Genomic DNA, 25,534 nt, shown 5'->3' with positions numbered 1-25,534 from the left:
GGCATGTCATTGAGCTTTCCAAGCATTTTCCAACTTCATTTATTCGAGCGCTGATTTTTGCCTAAGCCGCCCTTTCGGGTTTTCGACTTAGCGAGCTACCCACTTTTGCCTAAGCCGCCCTTTTCGGGTTTTCAACTTAGCGGGCCCCGATTTTTGCCTAAGCCGCCCTTTCGGGTTTTCGACTTAGCGGGTTTTTTTTTTTTTTTTTTTTATTTTTATTATTTTTTTATTATTTTATTTTTTTTTTAGCAAAGAAGAAAGAACGATAAATGATGATTTTTATTAATGTTTAGACCGTACCCAATGAGGGCTGCCTACATATCTCCGATATAATTTCTTTTTTTCGAAGAGAATCAGGTCTGTAGTTCGTTTTACATTATGCAATGCTTATTACACAAATATCTTTTAACTGATCTAAATTACATGGATTAGTGAACTCCAAACCATCCAAATCAGTTAAAATGACGGCTCCGCCGACAAGATCTTCTTCAACACATAGGTCCAGCCCAAAGGAAAACTTCCCACGTGGATCTATGACCGGTGTCTAATTTCCTTCAGAACCAAACAACCTTCTTCCAGTTTCGGTCTTTGACCTCTTGTTAAATGTCGCGCCATTCTTCTTTGGTAACTTGAGTTTGGTGGATTGCTCAACGCTTTTCATCCATACCCAAGTTGCAAATGATAATTCTCACCCAATTGCTTCGCTGATCTGACTTTCGGATAACCCTTGCCGACTGAACTTCCAGCTCAATAGGCAATACTGCTTCCATGCCATATACTAAGGAATACGGGTTGCCCGTAGGTGTTCTAATTGAAGTCCTATATCCCCATAAGGCATTCGGCAACTGTTCATGCCAAGCTTTGTGCTTTTAGTCTTTGCAAATGACTTTTATGGCCTTATTTGCAGCTTCTACAGCCCATTTTTTGGACGATAGGGCGAGGACTTATGATGTTGAATTTCGTTCTTTCAACAAATTAGCAAATTCACCTGAAGTGAGCTCCATTATCCGTGGTGATCTCGAATGGCGTTCCGTACCGACAAAGGATGTTGTACGAACGAACTGTGCTGCCTTCTTGGCATTCAGAATGAATAAGAGGCTGCCTCGATCCACTTAGTGAAATAATCTATAGCAACCAATGAATTGGTGACCGTTGGAAGCCTTCGGGTGGATTTTTCCGATCACGTCTATGCCCCAAGGCGAAGGCCATGGTGAAGCATAGGATTCAATTGACCGGAGGCTGTTTTTGCAATTAGGCAAAATTTGACATTCGTGGCACTTCTGCGCTGCCTCACACAATCCCTCATGGTTGACCAGTAATAACCTAGGTTCATGATTTTTCGAGCCAAGGCTATCCCGTGCATGTGTGGGCCGACCCCTTATGTAAGGAATCCATGATGGTTGAGCTTCTTCCTCATCACGCACCTTAGGTGCAGGCCATTCCAACTTCTTTGTATAGAACTCCCCAGTAAGGAAATATCCGGATGCTAACTGTCTCAATGTTCGTTGATCAGTTTGGTAGATCCCTCCGGGTAGTTCATTCTGAAGATAATTCTGTATATCCCAATACCAAGGCTTATCGTCGACCAAATTCATGATGTGCTGGCTGTTTCTGTAGCCGCACTGTCAGGGTCGAATGATTCGGTCCTCTTCTACATTGACCATGGAGGCTAGAGTGCCAGAGCATCTGCGAACTGATTTTGGCTCGCGGTAAGTAGGAAGGATAAATCTCAAATTGTGGCCAATTCGTCCAAGCGTTGTAGGTAAGGAACCAAACGCTCTTCTTTAATTTTCCATTTCCAAGCTGGGAGACTATTAAGTTGGAATCTCCGAAAACCTTGAGGACTTTCTCTTTTCCAGGCTGCTTCTAACCCTCTTATGCAAGCTTCATACTCGGCTTCATTGTTGTGCAGTTGAAATCCAATTTGACTGCGATTGGATGTATTCTCCACAAGGAGTTTTGAATACACTCCAACCCATTTCCATGATAATTCGAAGCTCCATCGAAGTACATCTCCCAGACTTCACTTTCCAAGTTAACAAATCTTCATCAGGAAATTCCACTTCCGGCATTTTTCTCGACCGGTAATTCAGCTAATTGATCGCTAAGCACCGCCTTTCACGCCTTCCGTTGCACAACTTTAAATCATAAGCTGCAGTACTGATACCCACTTAGCCATCTTACAATCAAGAACCGGCCTCTCCATAAGGAATTTCAAGGGGTTCGATTCAGAAATAACGTGTGTGTAAGAGGAGGTAGTGCTGTAGCTTTGTACAGGCCCATACTAGAGCCAACACAACTTTCTATCTTATTGTATTTTAGCTCGTATTCTAGCATTCTTGCTGAGGTAATACACGGCATTTTCTACCCTTGTATCTTCTGCTTGTTGAGCTAGCATTGCACCCATCGCTTCTTCTGTCACTGATAGTACAACAGCAAAGGCTTTCCTAGCCTTGGTGGCTGTAAAACTGGTGGGGATAACAGATATGTTTGACTTGGTCGAAAGCTTTCTGACAATCCTCATTCCATTTGACGGCTACTCCTTTTCTGAGCAATTTGAAAATCGGACCACAGTATCGGCCAATTGGTTGATGAATCGGCTGATGTACTGTAGCCTTCCTAGAAACCCCGAACTTCTTTTCCGTCCTTGGTGCTGGCATTCCCAAAATGGCTTTGGCTTTTGAAGGGTCAATCTCTATGCCCTTTGGCTGACCATATGCCCGAAATACTCCGGATGTAGCTCCAAAGACATTTTGCCGGGTTGAGCTTCAAATTGTACTTCGAAGTCTAAGGAAGAACTTCTCAAGTGCTTGTATGTCTTCAGCTGTTTTTGACTTAATGACCATATCGTCCATACACTTCTACTTCTTTGAATCATGTCATGGAAGATGGTCGTTGCCATTCTTTGATAGGTTGCCCCGGCATTTTTAGCCCAAAAGGCATGACCCTGTAGCAGTAGGTTCCCCATTCCGTGATGAATGCCGTTTCTCTTTGTCTGGAATGCATCATTATTTGATTGTATCCACAGCGATCGGTCAAGGAGACCATCTCGTGTCCCGCCATTCGGTCCCAACAAGTCAATATGCGGCAGGGGGAAGTCGTCCTTCGGACATGCTTATTCAAATCCCGGTAGTCTACACACATTCTGACTTTGCCATCTTTCTTCGGCACCGGACAATGTTTGCTAACCATGTCGGGTAGGCAATGGGTTCTATGAACCTGTTCTCCAGTTGCTTGGCTACTTCCTCCTTGATTTTCAAGGACCATTCTGTCTTCAGCCTTCTTAGCTTCTGTTTTACTGGCTTAGTCTCAGGGTATACTGGAATCTTGTGCACCACTATTGCCGGGTCAATTCCCGTGATGTCACTTGCCTTCCACAAACTTTCTTTAAGCATTCACTGATCTGTTCCCTGTTCACACAGTCAGATGCAATGTATGTATGTTCATTTTCTTCTTTGCCAATTATTATTTTTTTTTCATTTTTTATTTCATTTATTTCTTTTTCATTATTTTTGCTTGGAAATGCTTGGAAAGATAGACACGCGGGGTAGTCAAGAATTTGCAAGCCTTTATTGATTAAGAGAATTCTTCAAAAGTTACATCGAATTTGAAATCTGGATCTTCTAGATCCGACACTAACGACTCAGAACTGGAACTGGACTCTGACTCGGTTTTAGACTCGGGGTCAGACTCAGACTCAGTACAGGACTTGATTACAGACTCTGACTCTAGGTTTGACTCGGGAGGGGGTTCATTAGCAGCGTGTTCCTCCTCGGCGTACCAGTTGGTGAAAGGTCCTTCGTTCGGCTTGATCAGGCTCGGCAGGTCTTGATCCCCATTATTTCCTGTGATAACCGCAACCTCATCAAAGAGACTAGGCTGCATAAAGTCTTCTACTTCCAGTTCAGTTATTGCTTCAACTTCTTCAGATAAGCCATTTAGGTCCAGGCCACGGATGTCACTCACTTTTAGGAATAGCTCGAAAGGATCGATCAATTCCTTGGTCAGAAACAATAGCATTTACCCCGTGATTTGGTAAGGGATTAGTGCTAATGTTCGGCTTCCTTCTTGGGATGATTGAACCGTTGTCTACCAGGTCTTGGATGCGGTTCTTAAGCGTCCAGCACGCTTCAGTCTTGTGCCCGTTACCCTGATGGTACTCACAGTATTCATCAGCTTTGTAGTTCCTTCGTAATGGGTTGGGTGGTGGCCTGTCTTCTAAAGGCTTGATGTAGTTTGCTTTGACAGCTTCTCGGAATACCAAAAGGATTGGCATACCGAGATCAGTATATATTCTTCTCGACTGACTGCCGTTTCTCACGTTTCCCACACGTAAAGGATCCGTCGTGTGGGTGATGCTTGCCACTTCATGGACTTTGCTAGATTGGCTAGGTTTCTTGTATTTTGAGGTTCCCGGGTCTTCTTTCAGTTGCCCTATTTGGATTAAGTCTTCCACCTTAGTTGCAGTCGCAATGGGCGATTGGAACGTAGGCAAGTACTGTGTTTGAAGCTGTGACTGGTAGACAGGCAGTAAGTTCTTGATTATTATATCAACTTGTTCCTGTTCAGAGGGTCGGCTGATCATTTGGGTGACCTTGGCCCTTTTCCTCGTAAGGAACGAGGGAAAGGGTTCATTGTTTTTCTGTTTGGTGGTTTCTAGTTTTTCTCTTATTTTCTGAGCTTCCAGCTCAGAAGCAGTTCTGGAGGGCATGTCATCCAGGTTAGGGGTAGGGTTTGTTGGTTCAGCAGTAGGACCCTGATTGGAGGTAGCAGGTTCACTTCCCCCAGCGGAAGCCCCATTTCTATTACTATTACTCAATTCAGCTATCAGGACGGTCCTTTGGGCAGTCAATGCCTCATTCATTCTGGCCTCCATTTTGGCCTCCAGTCTGGCCTCCAGTTGTTCAATAAGGTTTTGGATATCGGCAAGTGATGCCATTGATGCAGGTGGGGTTGTTGAAGTTATAGGTGAAGCTGGTGTAACTGGTGAGGCTAGTGAAGCAGGTGATAGCACCGTAGGTGTGGCTGGCACTTGAACAGGGGGTACCTGTAAGCGTAAGGGTAATGGCATTAGGGTATAGTGGGCGGTATTGTGTGTCAGAGTAACTGATATGAGGTAGACCGACTCTTTGTCCAACTGTGCATGACTAACAGAATATCTTATGTGTTCTCCATGCGTTTACCCCAATACTTATGATATGTCGTGAATGCACACAACAACACATCATAATCTGTTTTGATGAGATGCTTCACATTATCGGGTGCATACAGTCCTAAAGGATAGGTTCTATAGGCTATGACACAAATAGAGAATCGGCTTATTAAGGGACCCTTGAACCTTGAGTATGGATATACCTAACCACATGTGAAACAAAGAGTTTCGCGTGGGTCCAACGGTACGCATACTCATGTGCCACCCCCAAAAGGATTAGGATGGTTTGCGGTAACAGGGAGGACGCTTTGGCTGTCCGTCGACATAATCAAAGAGACCTGCCGATCAGCGCTACTTGCTATCCAGACTCAGAAGTTTGAACAGAAAGAGAAGAAATTCATTTGAAGTTCATTTTTTATGCAATGGAGAAAAGGATTCTCAATCGTGCAAATAAATCAACAAGTTTTAATGTCTTAATCACATTTTTCCATTAAGTCCGGATTTATCAAGTATTCTTAAGGAAAGAACACTTGATTCGTATTAGGGTACCCTGCAAAACAAAGCATAATAATAATACCTTAAAGAAAGGCCGGTTAGTTTTTCACAACAATTGTAGTCCACTTTATGCAAAATGATTACATAATCCCCAGCAGAGTCGCCAAACTGTGAACCCCTTCCCCAAATGCATAGGCATGTGATGCATATGATGAAAGAAATACACGTGATGTGTGTGAGTCGCCACCTTGTTTAATTATTTAGGGTAAACTAGGAAAAAACCCTAAGTGACTCCATTTTAATTAACCTAGTTACTAGATTAATTATCCCAATGTTAAGGCACAATCTACGAACCCGAGGTGGATCCCGAGACTATGTCATGCTGATGAACTAACCGATGGATGAATGCTTTGCAAGGTGAATGATGGATTAATGAAATGTTTGTGATTTGATGATTTCGACTTGCCACCCGGGGTGAAATCCCGAACGTGCCTACGTACTTCCGTTTGAATGGAAGATCAAAGTCAACGTAGTTCGATAGGCCTTCTTTGAAGGGCTTTGAATGGGTATGCTTAATGCATGAGTGTGTATGCTTTGTGCATGAGTGTGTATGCTTTGTGCATGAGTGTGTATGCTTTGTGCATGAGTGTGTGTATGCTTTGTGCATTTTGTTTAGGCATTTTGCCAAAAATTGATTGATTTAGGCATTTGTGCCAAAATGGTTCATTTAAACGATTTGTCGCTTAAAAGATTGATTTTAAGGCATTTTGCCAAAAATGTCGATTTTAAGCGATTTGTCGCTAAAATGGTTGATTTTACGGTTTTAAACCGAAAATGATTGATTTTTAGGCATTTTGCCAAAAATGTCGATTTTAAGCGATTTGTCGCTAAAATGGTTGATTTTACGGTTTTAAACCGAAAATGATTGATTTTGAGGCATTTTGCCAAAAATGTCGATTTTAAGCGATTTGTCGCTAAAATGGTTGATTTTACGGTTTTAAACCGAAAATGATTGATTTTAAGGCATTTTGCCAAAATGTCGATTTTAGCGATTTGTCGCTAAAATGGTTGATTTTACGGTTTTCAACCGAAAATGATTGATTTTAAGGCATTTTGCCAAAATGTCGATTTTAAGGTTTAAGCCAAAATTGTTGATTTTAAAGCAATTCATTTGCTAAAATGTGTGATTTAGGCGATTGTCGCCAAAATGGTTGATTTTGAGGCCTTCGGCCGAAATGTGTTGGTCTTAAGGCTTTTCGCCAAAATGGTTTGATTTTATGACTTTTAGTCGAAAGTGTTGATTTTAAGGCGTTTCGCCAAAATGGTTCGATTTTACGACTTTTGGCCGTAAAAGGTTTGATTTTTGATTAAGCAAGACTTTAGTTGACGTGTATGCATTTTTATGCAGTTATAGAATGATTAAGAGTAGAAAAGAAGCATGCATGAAGTGCTAAAATTAAATAAGCAGAATTTTAATTACGTACCTGATTTAATCGTCGGCCACTTCTTAACTCCAGATTTAGCTCCTCGTTTAGGTATATTAATTAATTTTTAATTTTATTTTATTTTAGTGGTCAAATAACACAATATAAATGCAATAAAATTAAATTAAATGCAAAAAGCGGTAAAGAAGACGCAAGGAGCGTGAGAGGGAGAAGGTTTCGTCCGTCAATACAGACAAGAGGTGCCAAAACAGCCTGAAAATGGCCTATTTATAGGCCATTTTCGGGTCCCGGGCGGTAGCTGCCGCCTGGCATGGCGGTAGCCACCGCTCAAAATCTGGGCGGTAGCTGCCGCCAGGCCAGGCGTACCTACCGCCCTGTCGGTGGGGCGACAGCCTCGCCCGCGCGGGCGAGAGGCCTCGCCCTCGCGCGGTGCGAGGGCCAGAAAGAGAGGGGAGAGAGGATAGATCAAGCGCGCGGCGCGAGGGGCTCGCCGCGGGGCGAGAGGCCTCGCGCGCTGGACGCCAGGCCCCGCCCGCGCTGGGCGCCAGGCCCGCCCGCGCTTGGCGTGGGCTGGCGCCGCCGTGGCCGGTGTGGCCACCGTGCCTCACTTCGGGAGCCTTTTTGGGAGTTTCAGACTTCTGAAAAATATTCCGGGACCTGTTCCGCGATCCTCGTAAAATTCCGGACGTTTCAAGTACCATATTGACATATTTCCGGTGAACTTCCGAAATGGCCTCCGGTCCTGCCAGACTGTTTGCAGTCCGGGAAAATTGGCTCTTTGAGCCTTGTGAGTCAAAGTTACTGTAGCAAATGCACTGTAGCACAATTAAATTTGCTGTAGCAAATTCATTGTAGCACAGTCAAATTTACTGTAGCAAAGTCAACCAACAGGCTTTTTGAGCCTCAAAATTTGAGTATTCACAACTCCAATTTTAATTAACCTAGTTACTAGATTAATTATCCCAATGTTTAAGGCACAGTCTGCGAACCCGAGGTGGATCCCGAGACTATGTCATGCTGATAAACTAACCGATGAATGAGTGCTTTGCAAGGTGAATGATGGATTAATGAAATGTTTAAGTGATTTCGACTTGCCGCTCGGGGTTAAATCCCTAACGTGCCTACGTACTTCCGTTTGAATAGAATATCAAAGTCAACGTAGTTCGATAGGCCTTCTTTGAAGGGCTTTGAAGGTGTATGCTTAATGCATGAGTGTGTGTATGCTTTGTGCATGTTCGTTTAGGCATTTTGCCAAAGGATCGATTGATTCGATTAGGCGTTCGTCGCCAAATGTGTTGGTTTTAAGGCATTTGTGCCAAAAACGGTTGTCGGGCGATTTGTCGCCAAAATTGATATTTGGGCTTATTATTGCCAAATTGATGTTCGGGCTTATTATTGCCGAAATGATTGATTTTAAGGCTTTTAGCCAAAATGTGTTGATTTAGGCAATCTGTTTGCCAAAATGATGTGATTGGGCGATTGTACACAAAATGATTGATTTTAAGGCTTTTAGCCAAAATGTGTTGATTTAGGCAATCTGTTTGCCAAAAGTGTTGATTGGGCGATTGTCGCCAAAATGATTGATTTTAAGGCCTTTGGCCAAAAAGTGTGGATTTAAGCAATTCGTTTGCTAAAATGTGTAATTTAGGCGATTGTCGCCAAAATGGTTGATTTTAGGGCCTTTGGCCGAAATGTGTCGATTTAGGCAACCTGTTTGCCAAAAGTGTTGATTGGGCAATTGTCGACAGAATTGATTGAGTTTCAGGCCTTTGGCCAAAGATTGATTAAATTAAGGCATTTTGCCAAAAAGGCTTCGATTTAAGCGATTTGTCGCCTAGACGTGGTTATCTAATTTATAGGCAATTGTTTTACCAAAAATTGATTAAACCGTAGGCAATTTGTTGCCAAATGTGATTGATTAAACTGTAGGCAATTTGTTGCCAAAACGCGATTGATTAAGGCTTTTAGCCACAATTATTGATTAATTGGACCTTTAGGCAAAGTGTTCGAAATAAAGGCAATTACACCGTAGTTATTGATTGACTAGGCATTTTAGCCAATATTGTCGGATTTAAGCTTTAACGCCACGTTTATTAATTAACCGGACATTTAAGCTTAATCGTGTTTAATTAAGACAGTTTATTTGTCTAAATGATGACGTGAATGCATTTATGCAGTTGTAGAATTATTAAGAGTAGAAGAGAAATATGCATGAAGTGCTAAAATTAAATGAGCAGAGTTTCGTTTGTGTACCTGATTTAATCGACGGCCGCTTCTTAGCTCCAGATTAAGCTCCTCGTTTAGGAAATATTAATTAATTTTATTTTGTTTAATTTTAGTGTCTAAGTATCACAATAAAAATGCAATAAAAATTAAATTAAAATGCAAAAAGCGGTAAAGAAGTCGCAAGGAGCGTGGGAGGGAGGAAGATCGTCCGTCAACACAGACAAATAAATTCGATTATTTAATAAATGGTGTGATGAGTATGAAAATAAATTTGAAAAATGAAAATTGAGTTTTAACTCTTGAATTTTTTTTTAGTTAACTCCAGTTTGGTTAATGCAGCATCGGAAGTTTAGGCAATGACCTTCAAGAAAATGGGGTGCAAAATGTAACAATCACAAGCTGTACATTAAGTGGTACTGCTAATGAGTGAGAATAAAGACTTGGGGAAGACGAAGCAATAGTTTTGCTGGAAATATTCTTTTCAGCATATTCTGATGATAATGTTCAAAATCCAATTGTGATTCATCAAAATTATTGTCCTCATCACAACTGCCCTAATCGGTAGACTAAATTATTAAATTAATATTAATTTTTATTACAATGGAATTATTGAATTTGTGCACTCTAATGCAAGTACATTTTAAGAAAATTATCCCCCTTCAAGAAAATCCTGCACACTAATGTATAGTCTAGTGGTTAGTACATGTTTGGCAAAATTAGCTGTTAATCTTTTTAGTAGCATTTAGGATTTGAGCAGCTTTTCATAAAATATCAAAAGTTAAATATTAACACTAAATTAAACGTTACAGGTTAACTTTTTATAAAAGTTACCTTATCTAAAAACTATTTCAAACTCTAGTGTTTTGAAAAACAGTTCTAATGGTAAGTGTACATATGACCCAATATAGACTGAGGGTCGAGTCCCCCTCCTGCAATACTAAAAAATTCGTAAATATTGTTAATTATTGTTTTCAGTAGCACCAAGTATAACATGATATTAATTAATACATTAAACCTATATTTAATATAATGATACTCTACCGCCAATTTATTTTTAATTAAGAGCGTTGAAATACTTGTTTTAATATTTAATCTAACTTTAATTTGTTTCTAATAAATTTTGAAATCAACAGGATTCTGGAGTTAAAAATTGGTAACGTGACCTACCAAGACATTCATGGATCATCAGCAACAAAAGTAGCTGTAAAACTTGATTGCAGTCAAAAGTAATCCATGCAGTGGAATTAAACTAGAAGGTGTAAATCTGACGTACAAAAACAAAACAGTTAAAGCATCGTGTATCAATACAGGTGGAACTTGTTTGTTAGGGGGGAAAGTAATTATTAAAATTACTATGTACTTAAATATGTTAGTCTAATTGAATGGAATTTGTAATTGCTTGACCAAATTTATAGTTACTTGGATCCCCAATTATGGTTTTCTGGAAAAAAAAGTAATAAAAGAGATTATCCAGCAGCATGCTGTTTGGATTTTCATATCCTAAATCTTCAGGATTATATTTTTTGAAAACATATTTGACCTAACTAGGTATCACATAATTTTTCCTATAGCGGCTCAAAATGTTTAAAACACCCTTGTATATATATTGCAGGCAAATCCACTGCATTTGAGGCATTATAGACATTTGGACCTGCTACAGTAAATATAGTGTCAAGGACGATCCTATATTTTATATCTTTCATTTTTAATCAAAACCAAGAAAACAAATTCTTTTTACCCAAAAAAAAAAAAAAAAAAAAATTGCCTACACCCTGGGACTATGTTTAGTTTAGTAATAGCACAGGAATGGAATTGAAATGGAATGAAATGGAATATGAAATAGAATTTTTATTCCTATGTTTAGTGTGCACCGTAGAATAAAAATTTGGATTGTATTCATGTGTTTTAGTTGATAGAAATAATGAAAGAATTGAATGGGAAATGAATTTAAAGGCTAAAATACTCGTATCAATGTATTTACAATAAATAATTTATCCAATTAATAATTTTGTTAAATAAGATTTATTATTCTTTAAGATAATCATATGATTAGCTTAAATATTTGCAAATAAAAATTATTTTTCAATCTATAATTTTTATTCCTAATAAATTTTCCAAAAAAAAAAAAGTAATATTCATACTAGCCAAATATTTTGGCAGTTTAATGAGGTAAATTCATAACTTAAATTCACGGCTATATAATATTTTATAAAACAAAAGCAACAAATAATATTCAGTTCAAGGTCATATATTGATATTCTACAAAATTGGCTGAATAAATAATTAGTCCCTGAAATTTAACAAAAATATTGTAGTACCGTGAACTTCAATATGACCTTGTGATATCTGTGAACCCCTCCCCCAAAAATAAGCATATAATGCATATGACTAAGGACAGAAATGCACGTGTATTTGTAAGTCGCCACCCTTGTTTAATTATTTTAGGGTCAACTAAGAAAAACCCTAAGTTGATTCCAATTTTAATTAACCTAATTACTAGATTAATTATCTCAATGTTTAAGGCATAGTTTGCGAACCCGAGGTGGATCCCGAGACCATGTCATGTTGATGAACTAACCGATGAATGAATGCTTTGCCAGAGTAAATGATGTAATTGGACCAATGAAATGTTTAAGTGATTTCGACTTGCCGCTCGGGGTTAATCTCAAACGTGCCTACGTACTTCCGTTTGAATGGAAGATCAAAGTCGACGTAGTTCGATAGGCCTTTTAAAAGGGCTTTGAATGGGTATGCTTAATGCATGAGTGTGTGTATGCTTTGTGCATTTTGTTTAGGCATTTTGCCAAAGAATTGAATGATTTGATGTTTTAGGCATTTGTTGCCAAAAGTGTTGATTTAAGGCTTTTAGCCAAAAAGATTGATTTAGACAATTTGTTGCCAAAATTGATGTGATTTAGGCGATTGTCGCCAAAATAGATTATTTGAAGGCTTTTAGCCAAAATGAGTTGATTTAGGCAGTTTGTTTGCCAAAAGGTGTTGATTGGGCGATTGTCGCCAAAATTGATTGATTTTAAGGCTTTTAGCCAAAGATTGATTAATTCAAGGCATTTGCCAAAGTCTTTGATTTAAGCGATTTGTCGCTAAAATGGTTAATCTACTTATAGGCAATTTGTTTGCCAAAAGTGATCAATTGAATTGCAATGTAGGCAATTTATTGCCAAGAAAAGCGTGTTTAATTAAGGCATTTTAGCTACAATTATTGATTAATTGGACTTAAACCGGACTGTTCGAAATAAGGCGATTATACCATAGCTATTAATTAACTAGGCTTTAGCCAATTTTGTCGGAGTTTGGTATGAATACCACGATTATTGATTAACCGGGCATCTTAGCCTAAACTTATTCACTTAAGGCAATTATTTGCCAAAATGATGATGGTGTGAATTGCGGTTGTAGAATTAGGAGTAGAAGAGAAATAGCTGAGGTGAAATTAAATAGATATGGTTTAGTTATTACCTGAGTTAATCGGTGACCGCTTCTTAGCTTCAGTTTGAAAACTCCGGATTAAGCTCCTCGTTAGGGGAATATTAAAAAATTAATTTGATTTTAAGTGACCAAGTATCACAACAGCAAAATAAAAGCCTATACTAAATGCAGAAAAGCAGTAAAAGAATCGCAAGGAGCGTAGGGGAGAAGGAGCGTCCGTCAACACAGACTGAGTGAGTAAAAACGAAGTGCCGGAGCTGTATTTATAGGAAAAAACCCGGCTGGAGGGCGGCCGCTGCCGCCGCTTAGGGCGGCAGCTATCGCCGTGGCCGGCAGCCTCTGCCGCCGTGTCTGGTGGCCTCAGCTGCCTGTCCGGCGGCCAGCAGCCGCCGCCGCCGTGGCTTGTCCATTCTCTAATTTTCGTTCCGAAGGCTTTTTCGGGAGTTCCGTACCTCCAAAAAATATTCCGGGACCAGTTTTGCGATCCTCGTAATTTTCCGGACGTTTCAAGTACCATATTGGCATACTTACGGTGAACTTTTTCGAATGGCCTCCGGTCCGGCCGGACTGTTTGCAGTCTGGGAAAATAGGCTTTTTGAGCCTCAAAATTTGAGTATTCACAGTTGCCCCCCACCGGCAACCATAAAAAAGATTTGTGGGAGTCGGTGGTTGTCTGAAAAATAAATTTTGAGGGCAAAAATCGGACGCGTCCAGAAGACCCGCCTTTTGGCTATTTCCTTATAAATAGCTTAAAATTTCACTTTTCATTCATTCTAAACTCTCCAAATCAAAGAGCTCTCTCAAATTCTCTCAACTTCCTCATCATGACTTCTCCGAGACACAGCAGCGACGAGGATTTTCTGGAGTCTTTGGGAATTCCCCTAGAGACCGATCTTACAGCGGACGCAGACACCCACGCTTCCGTGATGTATCCTATGCCCGTGGTAAGTTTACTTTTCTCTTTTTTTTTTATCATTTTTAGCCTTTTACTGTTTTATTAGTATGCATGTTAGGGTAGAACTAAGATATTATCCTTAGTAAGGAATCGAGGAATAACTCTTAGATTACTTTACCTTTTAGGACCCCCATATTAAATTGGATGTGGGTGAGATCTCTGTGGCCGAAATTTCGGTTGAAATATTTGATCATAACAACCCAGTTGGAGCGATTATTAGTCCGTCCCATCTGGGCTACCTGAGGCATTTTGACGTGGGTCGGAGCAGCCACAAAGAATTACTGGGCGCTTTGGCCGAAAGATGGTGGGACACAACCAATACTTTCCACTTTGCTTGGGGCAAGGTGACAATGACCCCCACTGATTTTTCGGTGATCTCCGGGATCCCTTTTGGCATTCGGCCGGTCGAACTGTATAATGACTGGAGGACTGAGGTTTCTCCTGATCGGATGGTTGAGCTGATAGGGATTGACCTGCCCCGGATTGTCGGGCCAGGCTCTACTACTCTCGCTTTGAGTGTTTCCAAACGCTGGTTATCCCTCTAGGCCCCCGACATTTATGCCAGATACAGGCAGGGAGAGCTGACGGCTACTCAGGTAGCCAGATTCACTTTGTTGCTGCTGTTTGCTTCGACCTTCTGGTCCAACAGGAAAGAGAAGTTTAATCCTTCCATCTTGAAGAGTTTGGAAAACCTGGCCCATTTTGAGGAGTACGACTGGGCCGGCGCTATTCTGAGCCGCATGTATGATGATATGTGTGATCTAAGTCGGGGCCACTGTAAGCTCAGTAGGACCTACTACTTTTGGGAGGTAATGTAAAGAACATTCTCCCTTTCTGTGTTTTTCTGTTTATTATTCTTGAATTTTTCCTCACTGATTCTCGCTTCTCTTTTGCAAACTTGGGCTTTTGAGTACTTTCCTTACACTCGCCCGGAGCTGATTCATGCTGATCTTGGATTAGGGCTGGTACCTTCGGCTTGGAGGTGACAATGACCCCCACTGATTTTTCGGTGATCTCCGGGATCCCTTTTGGCATTCGGCCGGTCGAACTGTATAATGACTGGAGGACTGAGGTTTTCCTGATCGGATGGTTGAGCTGATAGGGATTGACCTGCCCCGGATTGTCGGGCCAGGCTCTACTACTCTCGCTTTGAGTGTTTCCAAACGCTGGTTATCCCTCTAAGCCCCCGACATTTATGCCAGATACAGGCAGGGAGAGCTGACGGCTACTCAGGTAGCCAGATTCACTTTGTTGTTGCTGTTTGCTTCGACCTTCTGGTCCAACAGGAAAGAGAAGTTTAATCCTTCTATCTTGAAGAGTTTGGAAAACCTGGCCCATTTTGAGGAGTACGACTGGGCCGGCGCTATTCTGAGCCGCATGTATGATGATATGTGTGATCTAAGTCGGGGCCACTGTAAGCTCAGTGGGACCTACTACTTTTGGGAGGTAATGTAAAGAACATTCTCCCTTTCTGTGTTTTTCTGTTTATTATTCTTGAATTTTTCCTCACTGATTCTCGCTTCTCTTTTGCAAACTTGGGCTTTTGAGTACTTTCCTTACACTCGCCCGGAGCTGATTCATGCTGATCTTGGATTAGGGCTGGTACCTTCGGCTTGGAGGTGGTACCGAACAAACCTTCATACCATTCGGCACAAGAAATTGCTGAAGGATCTGAGAGCCTTTTTTGATACTTGCACTCTGGAGCAGGTATGTGCTTAGTAATTCTTGCATATGTTAAATAAAAAGGATTTATTAACATATTTGCATCTTTCGTAGGTTGAGGTGGGACCGATGCTGCCGGTCTACAGAGTTGGATTCAGGCCGATCCCCACTTACACTCGCCCGGAGCTGATTCATGCTGATCTTGGATTAGGGCTGGTACCTTTGGCTTGGAGGTGGTACCGAACAAACCTTCATACCATTCGGCACAAGAAATCGCTGAAGGATCTGAGAGCCCTTTTTGATACTTGCACTCTGGAGCAGGTATGTGCTTAGTAATTCTTGCATATGTTAAATAAAAAGGATTTATTAACATATTTGCATCTTTCATAGGCTGAGGTGGGACCGATGACTGCCCGTCTACAGAGTTGGATTCAGGCCGACCCCCACTTCCAACAGTCGGATGCCTTGTCTTGGCGGAGGGTGGTCCTGTCGCACCTTGTCCTGAGACGATATTACTTGGGCGAGAGAGTAGACCTTCAGATAAGAGGCTGCCGTTTTGTCCCTTATTCCCCTTCCCGAGGACATGCGAGCGGGTAAGCAGATGACGCTCACCGATGCTCATACTGGCGGTGTTCCACATGTGGAGTTAATCCTGGAGGGAGATTATGCCGAGTTCTGCAGAATCTATTTGATGCAGCCTATTGGATCTCGGCTTGATGGTTTTCAGAGATCGGCACCTTCCCAGCCGCTTGGCACCCATTCTTCTCGGGCTTCGGGTCCCTCGACTAGGACTCCAAGGAGGAGGCCTGCGACCGATCCCTCTTCTTCCACTCCGGTTGAGGGCCCGTCTCAGGCTGGGCCTAGTCGCCTGTCAGGTCCTTCCCGGGCTCCTTGGGCCATTTCAGAGGCTACCGGGCCGCTTCATCCAGGCCTGGCCAACCTACGTCTTCCCTACAGCATTTCCTACTATACACCTGACGGCATTGTAGCTTTTCGAGAGGTCTCCCTGGAGAATGTGGATGCCTGGATCTCTTCCGAGGACATTACTGAGGTAAAGACTGATAAATCTCTCACAAAAAGGATTCATAAGAGATTTGATATTGACTTGTGTTTTTTTTTTTTGTATGGTTTCCAGGTTCCAACGGCTTGGTCACTAGATGATGAGCTGATGCTCGGGATGCAGCAAGAACTTTCTGCGTCCTGGACTCTGAGGGCCTTTGATGATCAGAGGAGGAGGAGGCCCCGTCGTTGATGCCATGATTGCTAGATTTTTCCTGTTTTTTTTCTTTGCCTGTATTTTCTGTACTGAACTTTGACTGTACCTGCACTTGGTTAGTACTGAAAATTTCATATGTATGCATGATCATCCATTTTGTTTTGTAAGAAAACGGGCTTCTTCTTTTTTTCTTCTTCTCTTCTCTTTCTTCTTCTTTTCTTCTTTTTTTTTTTAAATTTTTTTTTTGGCGGTGGCCGCCGTCACCGGGCGCACCGCCGCCTCCGGGCGCGTTTTTTATAAAAACACTGTTTTTGTTTTTTTTTCAGACTTCTCATTCTTTCTCGAAATTCGTGCCAGAAAAAACAGTTTTCAGCCAGTTTTTCTCTCATTCTCTTTTCCTTCTCTTTTTTTTCTCAAAAAATGAACCCTTTTTATAACCACAGCATGCACAGCTGGACTAAGAGTCTCTCCAAAGTCGAAAGATCAACTTAGGGAGGTATGGCCTTTCTCCTATCATTACTCTTAGGGGAGTGGTAATTGACTGGGATTTTCTACGGGCCTGCATTAGACTTTGGGACCCGGAGGCTCACGTTTTCGGTTCGGGCCATGATGGAGGAGATGTGCCCTCTTTTTGAGGAATTCTGCGCTATTATAGGGTGCGACCCCAATCCCTTTAGTCAAGCATGAGGCCAAGATTGGGTATGTTCGGTTGTTTGAAAGCCTGTTTCAGTTCAGCCGGCCACAAGCTAGGGCCATGATTGTTGGTGACCAAAAGCAATTCTGCTGCCCCTGATTGATGAATTTTCAGAGGTTCATTCAGACGACCCAGACCGGATGAGGCTGAGAATGCGGCCTTGGTTTTTGCTTATTAGCTGGTTTCTTGTTCAACAAGGATCCAGGCTTTGGGGATTTGCGACTCTGCCCATGGTTCGACAGATGGAGGATATGGGCTGCATCGGCGGCATTGTGCTGGCAAGACTATCAGGAGCCTTGACAGAGCTGCTTTAGGCTTCGATGACTGGACGGTCTCTCCGACTATTCTCCAGGTATTTCCCCTTTTCCTTTTTATTATTTATTCTTCTTTCTTTTGGTCCATTCCTTTGTAATAGAAAGGATCCATTACTCAGGTTTGGTTAAAGGACCACCTCCAAGTGGTTGTGCTCCTACTCTGCCTTACAACCCCTCTCAGTATCGTATGCAGAGGATCCTGATCACTCACCCGTCTACTGATGCATGGACCTCATGGTTGATTGAGTTGGGTCCAAATGAGGTACTGTGGTACATTTCCTGGTATGACATCACCCGCTTTATCCAGGTTAGCTTCCGCCATACTCGGGTTTACCTTTTAGGCCTTACACACTGTACTTGGTACTGCGCTTCGCGCGTTTTGAGGCAGGGGATAGACCAGACTGTTCGATTATGGATGACATTTCAGCTGACTCAGCCATCACTCCGGGTGTTACCCGAGCGTCCTTAGGGCTTGGGTTAGAGACCATCACATGGTTAGGCCTTTACCTAATCCTGCCGGTGTCAGACTTCTCCTGAGTATCGAACCTGGTTCATTGCCGTTGTTTGGCCAATTGAGAGGCCAAGGAGGACCGCACTGCTGAGTGCACTTGAGGGTTGGGCTCAGGTCGACGCTGATAAGGAGATTGTGTTGGCTCTCGGACAGGCGAGGTTGGAGAGAGTTTAGCAGCTAGGGATGACTCGGAGGATGTTGCCCCACGGAGGCGACGGGACACCTAGACTCTTATAGGCTTTTAGACAGGGTTTAGTTATTACCTGAGTTAATCGGCGACCGCTTCTTAGCTTCAGCTTGAAAACTCCGGATTAAGCTCCTCGTTAGGGGAATATTAATTAAAATTAATTCGATTTTAAGTGACCAAGTATCACAACAGCAAAATAAAAGCATATACTAAATGCAGAAAATCAGTAAAAGAATCGCAAGGAGTGTAGGGGAGAAGGAGCGTCCGTCAACACAGACTGAGTGAGTAAAAACGGAGTGCCGGGGCTGTATTTATAGGAAAAAACCCGGCTGGAGGGTGGCAGCCGGCGCCACCGTGTCCGGCGGCCTCAGCTGCCTTGTCCGGCGGCCGCCGTCGCCGTGGCTTGTCCACTCTCTAGTTTTTCATTCTGAAGGCTTTTTCAGGAGTTCCGTACCTCCAAAAAATATTCCGGGACCAGTTCTGCGATCCTCGTAATTTTCCGGACGTTTCAAGTACCATATTGGCATACTTTCGGTGAACTTTTCCGAATGGCCTCCGGTCCGGCCGGACTGTTTGCAGTCCGGAAAAATAGGCTTTTTGAGCCTCAAAATTTGAGTATTCACAATATCCTCAACTTCTCTTTTTATAATAATCTCATATCTCATCACACCGAAAACAACAAATTTTCAAGTTCTCAAAATTTTGATTTGATATATGATTAATACAACTTTTAAAACAATAATTTGATATTTGATATATATCAGCAAATTACTGAAATAATTTCGGTTTTGGTTTACTTTTTATTTTTAATGTGAAAATTGTTCTGAGCTACATTATTATGATAACTCTTCCTTTCCTTTTTTTTCTTTTCTTATCCTTTTTTGCATTCAAAATTTAATTAGGAAAATTCTAAAAAATTTTATAGAATAAATTTTTAATTTAATACATCTTTTATCTTTATTCATCAAATTATTCATTCAGGGCCTGCTATAGTAGCTGTTAACTGTTCTACTAGTTGCTAACTATTACCTTTTATTGATAGTCGTTTCTATAGCTATTTAAATTAAAAGTATTCGATAAAAATAATTGTTTAATTTAAAATGATAAAAAATAATATTAGTTGTTTAACTAGCCGAATTCTATGAAATAAAAAAAAAATGAGTCTGATTGTAAAAAAAAATTTAATCATCCTATGTGAAATACTAAACATGAGGTTATTTTATATTTGATAAAAAACTCTCTCAACCTCTAAAATATATTATAATTAGTATCATAGTGAATATATAGAGTTTTGATACAGTCAAAATACTAAAAGCTAGCTCAAAAGTCATTACTGATCTCTAAAATTGATTTATTAAATGTAGAGAAATTATTTTAAAATATTACCAAATATTATATAATCCCGTTGCATCCTTAAATTATTATTATATTTGCTTGCTCCATAAGTGGGTGTATAATAATTTTATTCAGAAAAATAAAGATAGGTATCATAATACTTTTATTTCTCTTTAAATCTATAATATATAATAATTAATAATTAACAACATATGTAAAAGTGGAAATATAATTAGGATTGTCAAAAATGTCCCTATTAAATTATGGATTGACAAAAATATAATTAAAGATTTAATTTGATTAGTTAAAAAATAAAAGTAATTTAATTTAGATTGGTCATATTTAGTGGTAGGTCTATCAGGTAAAAAGATGGGTAAATTTTTTAGCATTTTTCTAATAAATATATGTAATTTGTCTAAAATAATCTATAAATTTTAATTTGTTTATGTTTTTTATCCTTCTTCTTTAAAAAAATTATATGCTAACTTCGGATACTGATATTTTTAGATCCACTACTAGTTATATTAATTTTTTCTTTAAATCTAAATTTTATTTGGCAAAATAAATAATTATATTATATATTAACCTGTTTGGACGTTTTTATAACTGAAACCAGTGGTTTTGAAATCTAAATCATATATATTAATATTAAATAAACTATATAATGTATTTATTAAATATGACAATATGTATATTATATGGTAATATATACATATTATATGGTAATATAATGTAATATGGTAATATTATTTGATGGATAATAAATAAGGTAAGACCATGTCAACAAATTTTCCATCTTGCAAATAAGGCAGGTCTGTGTCTAGGCAAAATTTTTAAAATAATATCTTTATTTCTATATCTTTCAGCTACTTTATTATTCACTTTAATTTCATGTTTCTATATATATTAAATGTGGTAAGAATGTATCTTTATGGATTTCAACATGTTGAAAGAAAATTTTTTTCCTAAAAAAAATAATTATAAAATTAATTATAAACTCATAGATCATGACAAAAATTAAAGAGAAAAAGAAAACGATCGAAATTATAAATAATATTTCAAAATAATGATGAAAATATTAATTATTATAATAACTATTTATCTTTAATGTATAATAACTATAATATAAATTCAAAACCTAATAAATCATAGCAAATCAATGTTCACTTCAAGAAATTTTATTTTTTATTTTATTATTTCATAAAATTTTTTTTCATGTTTTTAAATTTTTAATAATATAAATTGTTTCTAATATTATAAAAATTAATATAAAATTACATGTAAAAATGAAAATACTTTCATTTACAATAAGTAAAAATTAACGAGTATAAACGTTTTAAAAAGCTAGTAAAATAATAAAAGTGAACAAAGTGATAATTAAAATTTATTTTGTAAAACTTAATAGCTAATATTATAAACTTGTTCAATTTAATTAAAAAACATGTTAATACTATTAAATGAAAAATTACAAAAAAGAAAAAAAAAAAAAGAAAAGAAAAACCATTGTGCGGCTCTTGGCGGCTTACCGATTTCTTCTCCGCTTTCCTCTCCACCTTTTCACGTTCTACTACAGTTAAATTTTTCTCTTTTTCTAGAAACACGTTCTGCTTATGGTTGCTACCCCCACAAGGCATCTGCTATCCAAAAAATATGTTCAGATTGTACTATAACAAAGACTATTTTAAACTTATTCTCAACGTGATTTTATTTATTTAGAGGTAAGACAATAGTAATTCATATGTAATCTGCTGTCACTAATAAACATTTTTTTTTATCGGAAAATAATTTTTCATTTTATTTTATTAATAGAGTCCGAGAAAAATTTAATATAATTGAGAGTCAAGGCTCTCTATATAAATCATACCATGTGAAAAAAAAAAATCGGTTCAAAATACAACCTAAACTGTGACTAACAAACTTTTTTATTCAATAATATTAAAGTAGTTTAAAAAATTATAAGATTGCGAATTAAAACAGTGGTCAAGGCATGGATGACGTCAAAAATTATAAATCTACTATATTTTATCCATCAAACCTTAAAATCATATATTTTTTGCCACTGACAAAAAAAAAAATCAATAACGGAAAACTTACTTAGATAGGGTGCATGACTTATTTATAGACCAAATTAATAAAATTAAAAATTTTTATTGAAACAAGAGTATATATGACTGTACATTTGGAAAATAAAAGATAAAGTCTAAATAATTTTTAAAGAATTTTTAATTTCATTTGTTTGGTCTATAAATGGGATCATATATCCAGTCTAGACAAATAATTTACTGGGGATAACAGTCAGAATGTTCACGAATACTAAAATAAATGAAAATTTCAACGCATGGATGGGGAAAATAGTATTACAATAGTAAGCAATATTTCAGAACAACAGAAGCAACGGAAATAAAGAGAGGCGGGAGGCGGCGGTGCATGTTTCCTGCGTTGTTTGTGTGTATTTTGTGTCTTTGAAGTTAGCTGCTAGTCTTTTCATTTTAATTTTCCTTTTCTTTTATTGACTTCCCCAGTTTTAAGCAACCACGTACGTGCACCTATCCATTAATAATAGCCTTGTAACGGTTTTAGGTTCTCAAATTAATAAAATTTTACTTGAAATAAAAAAAATTTTATGATATTGGTCAATATCCATATGTTGGAGAATGTATGTTCATGTTCTGTTTTTTTCTCTCTCCCTCTCCTAAATGCCTATAAATACATCATCTAATTTCAACTCAAACAAGCCTCAGTACACAAAAACAATTCTATCAATTTTCTTCTTTCTTTCATCTCTCTTATCGATAAGCTTAAATATTATATTCCTTCCCTTTGCTCTTTTATTATATCAACAATGACTCGTACAATGAAATATAATATGCTTGTACTTTTCTTAATTTCGTTTACCTCATCTATAGCCATGGCTGCCTTACAATACAATGTAGTAAGTTATGGCGCCAAACCTGATGGCCAGACAGATTCAAGCAAGGCCTTTCTTGCTGCCTGGACACAGGCCTGTGCCTCTACTAAAGCAGCTACCATTTATGTTCCTACAGGGAGGTTTGCTGTAAGCAAGAAAGTAGCTTTTCAGGGTCCTTGCAAGAACAATGCTATTGTTTTCCTTATAGATGGTACCCTTTTGGCTCCTTCAGATTATAAAGTAATTGGAAATTCGAGGAATTGGATAATATTTGAACATGTTAATGGAGTTACGGTTTCTGGTGGTACTCTTGATGGACAAGGCTCTGGATTGTGGTCTTGCAAGAACTCCGGCAAGAGTTGCCCAACCGGTGCAACGGTAGGTTATGTGATTCAATTTTTATTAGTATTTGTTAATCTTGGATTTGGTGATTTTGACTTTTAAAATTAAAAAGATCATCTTCAAGGCTGTTAATTATTTAATAGTACCTTTCAAGGACGTGCAAGAAAGGTCCCATGTGCTTAAGGGTTAAATTCAATTATTTGTAACTTTCATTTCGGGAAGTCCACTTCTAGCTAGGATTCATACATCTTTAAATGTTATTCATATGCTAATTATGTTTGGCTTGCATGTGCAGTCACTTGAATTTTCAAATTCAAACAACATTATAATCACAAAATTAGCTTCAGTAAATAGCCAAATGTTTCACATCGTCATCAACGAATGCCAAAACGTCAAAGTGCAAAGTGTGAAAATTTCAGCCTCCGGCGAGAGCCCAAACACAGATGGAATTCACATTGGAGGATCAACGAATGTCAACATTCTCAATTCTAATATTGGAACAGGGGATGACTGTGTATCAATTGGTCCTGGCACCTCTAATTTGTGGGTTCAAAATGTTGCATGTGGACCTGGACATGGAATTAGGTAAATAAAAAATATTGCTTATGAGTTTTAATCGATTACTATAAATAGGCAAATATTTCCTGTCTATTTATATATAGTAACAATATATATAAAATGTGTGATGCAGCATTGGAAGTTTAGGAAAAGATCTTCAAGAAAATGGAGTGCAAAATGTAACAGTTACAACTAGCACATTTACTGGTACTGAAAATGGTGTCAGAATCAAGACTTGGGGGAGACCAAGCAATAGTTTTGCTAGAAACATTCTTTTCCAACATGTTGTAATGAATAATGTTCAAAATCCAATCGTAATTGACCAAAATTACTGCCCAGACAACAACAACTGCCCTGGCCAGGTAAGCTAATCAATTTATTTGAAATAAAATATGTTCTTACAATTGAATCCTCAAAATCCGTACATTAATGTATAATTTAAAACAGGTTTCTGGAGTAAAAATTAGTGACGTCACTTATCAAGATATCCATGGATCATCAGCAACAGAAGTGGCAGTGAAATTTGATTGCAGTAAAAAGTACCCATGCAGTGGGATCAAATTAGAAGATGTTAAGCTCACATACAAGAACCAACTAGCTGAAGCATCATGTACCAATGCTGGTGGAACTTCTTCTGGCTTTGTTCAACCCGCAAGCTGCCTTTGAGGGAGAAATTAAGTCTTGTATTAGGCTTGATTAAGAATATATTTATAGAAGTTTAAGTTACGAAGAATACAAATATATAGGTGATGAGAAGAATGTAATGTAAGTTTAAAAAATAATGGTCAAACTAGGGTAGTACGTCAAAGACATATATTTTAAGGCTAGTTATAGGTATATTAGAGAAGTCTGTTGACTTGCGGTAGATTTCTAAAATTGTTAAATGTACGTCATATACTTGTAAACTTTTTATTTCACAATTTTTTCTTTTCCTCTGTTCGATGTTGAATTTATTATCACCACTGTTTTTTTATACACCTAGGGGAATGAACATTACAGTAACTATTTATTAGTATCGATTTGAATTTAGTTTGGCGTAAAAATCTCAGAACTAATTAATAGGATATAAATTAAAATTAATGTTGGTTTCTTAAGTTTTTAAGGATGTAGACTGTTTATAATATTATAAAAAAAATAGAAATTATATATATAAAAATTAAATCACAAGTATGTACAATGAATACAAATAATATTACAAATAATATTTTGACACACTTAAGCATATTTGGACACTATTAATTAGAAAAGAGAAATATTATAACTCAATAGGAATATTTGAAAGTAATTATGAATCATATTTTTATAAAACCAAAAAAAAAAAAAAAAAGAGAAACGATTTTAATTTAATTATAAATATTTGAACTTAATTTAGAAACCTAATATTTTAATAAAACGACAGAATTTTACACAATTAGTAAGGAGAATCATATCTACTCCATTAAGATTTATAATATCTTTTGAAACTAGTTAATGTTATATTCGTCAACAACTTTTTAAACAACTTTTAGTGTTTTAACTAGTCAAAAAGCTAAATGCTATTTTCTATGGTGTTTGATACCATAACGTTTGAACTAGATTTTAGAGGTTAAGGTAGTGTTTTGTAAAAAGTTAACTCATATAACGTTTGACTTTTAGCATTTCATGAAAAAAATTATTCAAACAGCTAACAATTAAATATTATCAAAACAATTAACAGCTACCAAAATAACTAATTTTACCGAACAAACCATAAAACAAGCGTATCATTAAAAATCTATCACAATGACAATTTTCACTCAGTTACGAGTATTAATATTTTTCTAAAAAAAGAAAGTTCAAAATTTATTTTGATTCAAGTAGGAAAGAATAGGATATTTTGACTAGTTTGACTAGTTTGACTAGTTTGGAAATAAATACCCGTATTTAGGAACTAAATTTGACTAGTTTGGAAATATTTGATTTTGTTTATTTAAACTAAAATGAAAAAAAAAAAAAGAAATTGACCCTCTATCAAAATACTCATCTTGCTTAGAAATGTTATCGCTAAGTGAATTACCTACTTAAACAATCCTATCATGAACGATATAATTTCATTATGGGGAATTTAA

At 38.1% G+C, this 25,534-nt stretch overlaps 1 protein-coding gene across 1 annotated transcript; it reads left to right on the top strand.

The window, feature by feature from the left end:
• Nucleotides 1-22,393: 22,393 nt before the first annotated feature.
• LOC149496362 (polygalacturonase-like) lies at nucleotides 22,394-24,396 on the top strand. Its single transcript, XM_089721748.1, has 4 exons — nucleotides 22,394-22,925; nucleotides 23,185-23,474; nucleotides 23,581-23,809; nucleotides 23,895-24,396. Exons 1-4 carry the CDS (start codon nucleotides 22,482-22,484, stop codon nucleotides 24,111-24,113), a joined length of 1,182 nt encoding a protein of 393 aa, XP_089577874.1. The 5' UTR covers nucleotides 22,394-22,481; the 3' UTR covers nucleotides 24,114-24,396.
• Nucleotides 24,397-25,534: the final 1,138 nt, after the last annotated feature.

This window comes from Jatropha curcas, chromosome 5 (assembly GCF_041381405.1).
Source record: "Jatropha curcas cultivar XTBG-Jc1 chromosome 5, XTBG_Jcur_1.0, whole genome shotgun sequence".
NCBI lineage: Eukaryota > Viridiplantae > Streptophyta > Magnoliopsida > Malpighiales > Euphorbiaceae > Jatropha > Jatropha curcas.
The sequence above is the reverse complement of the archived record's forward strand: the minus strand, read 5'-3'. Positions and strand labels throughout refer to the sequence as shown.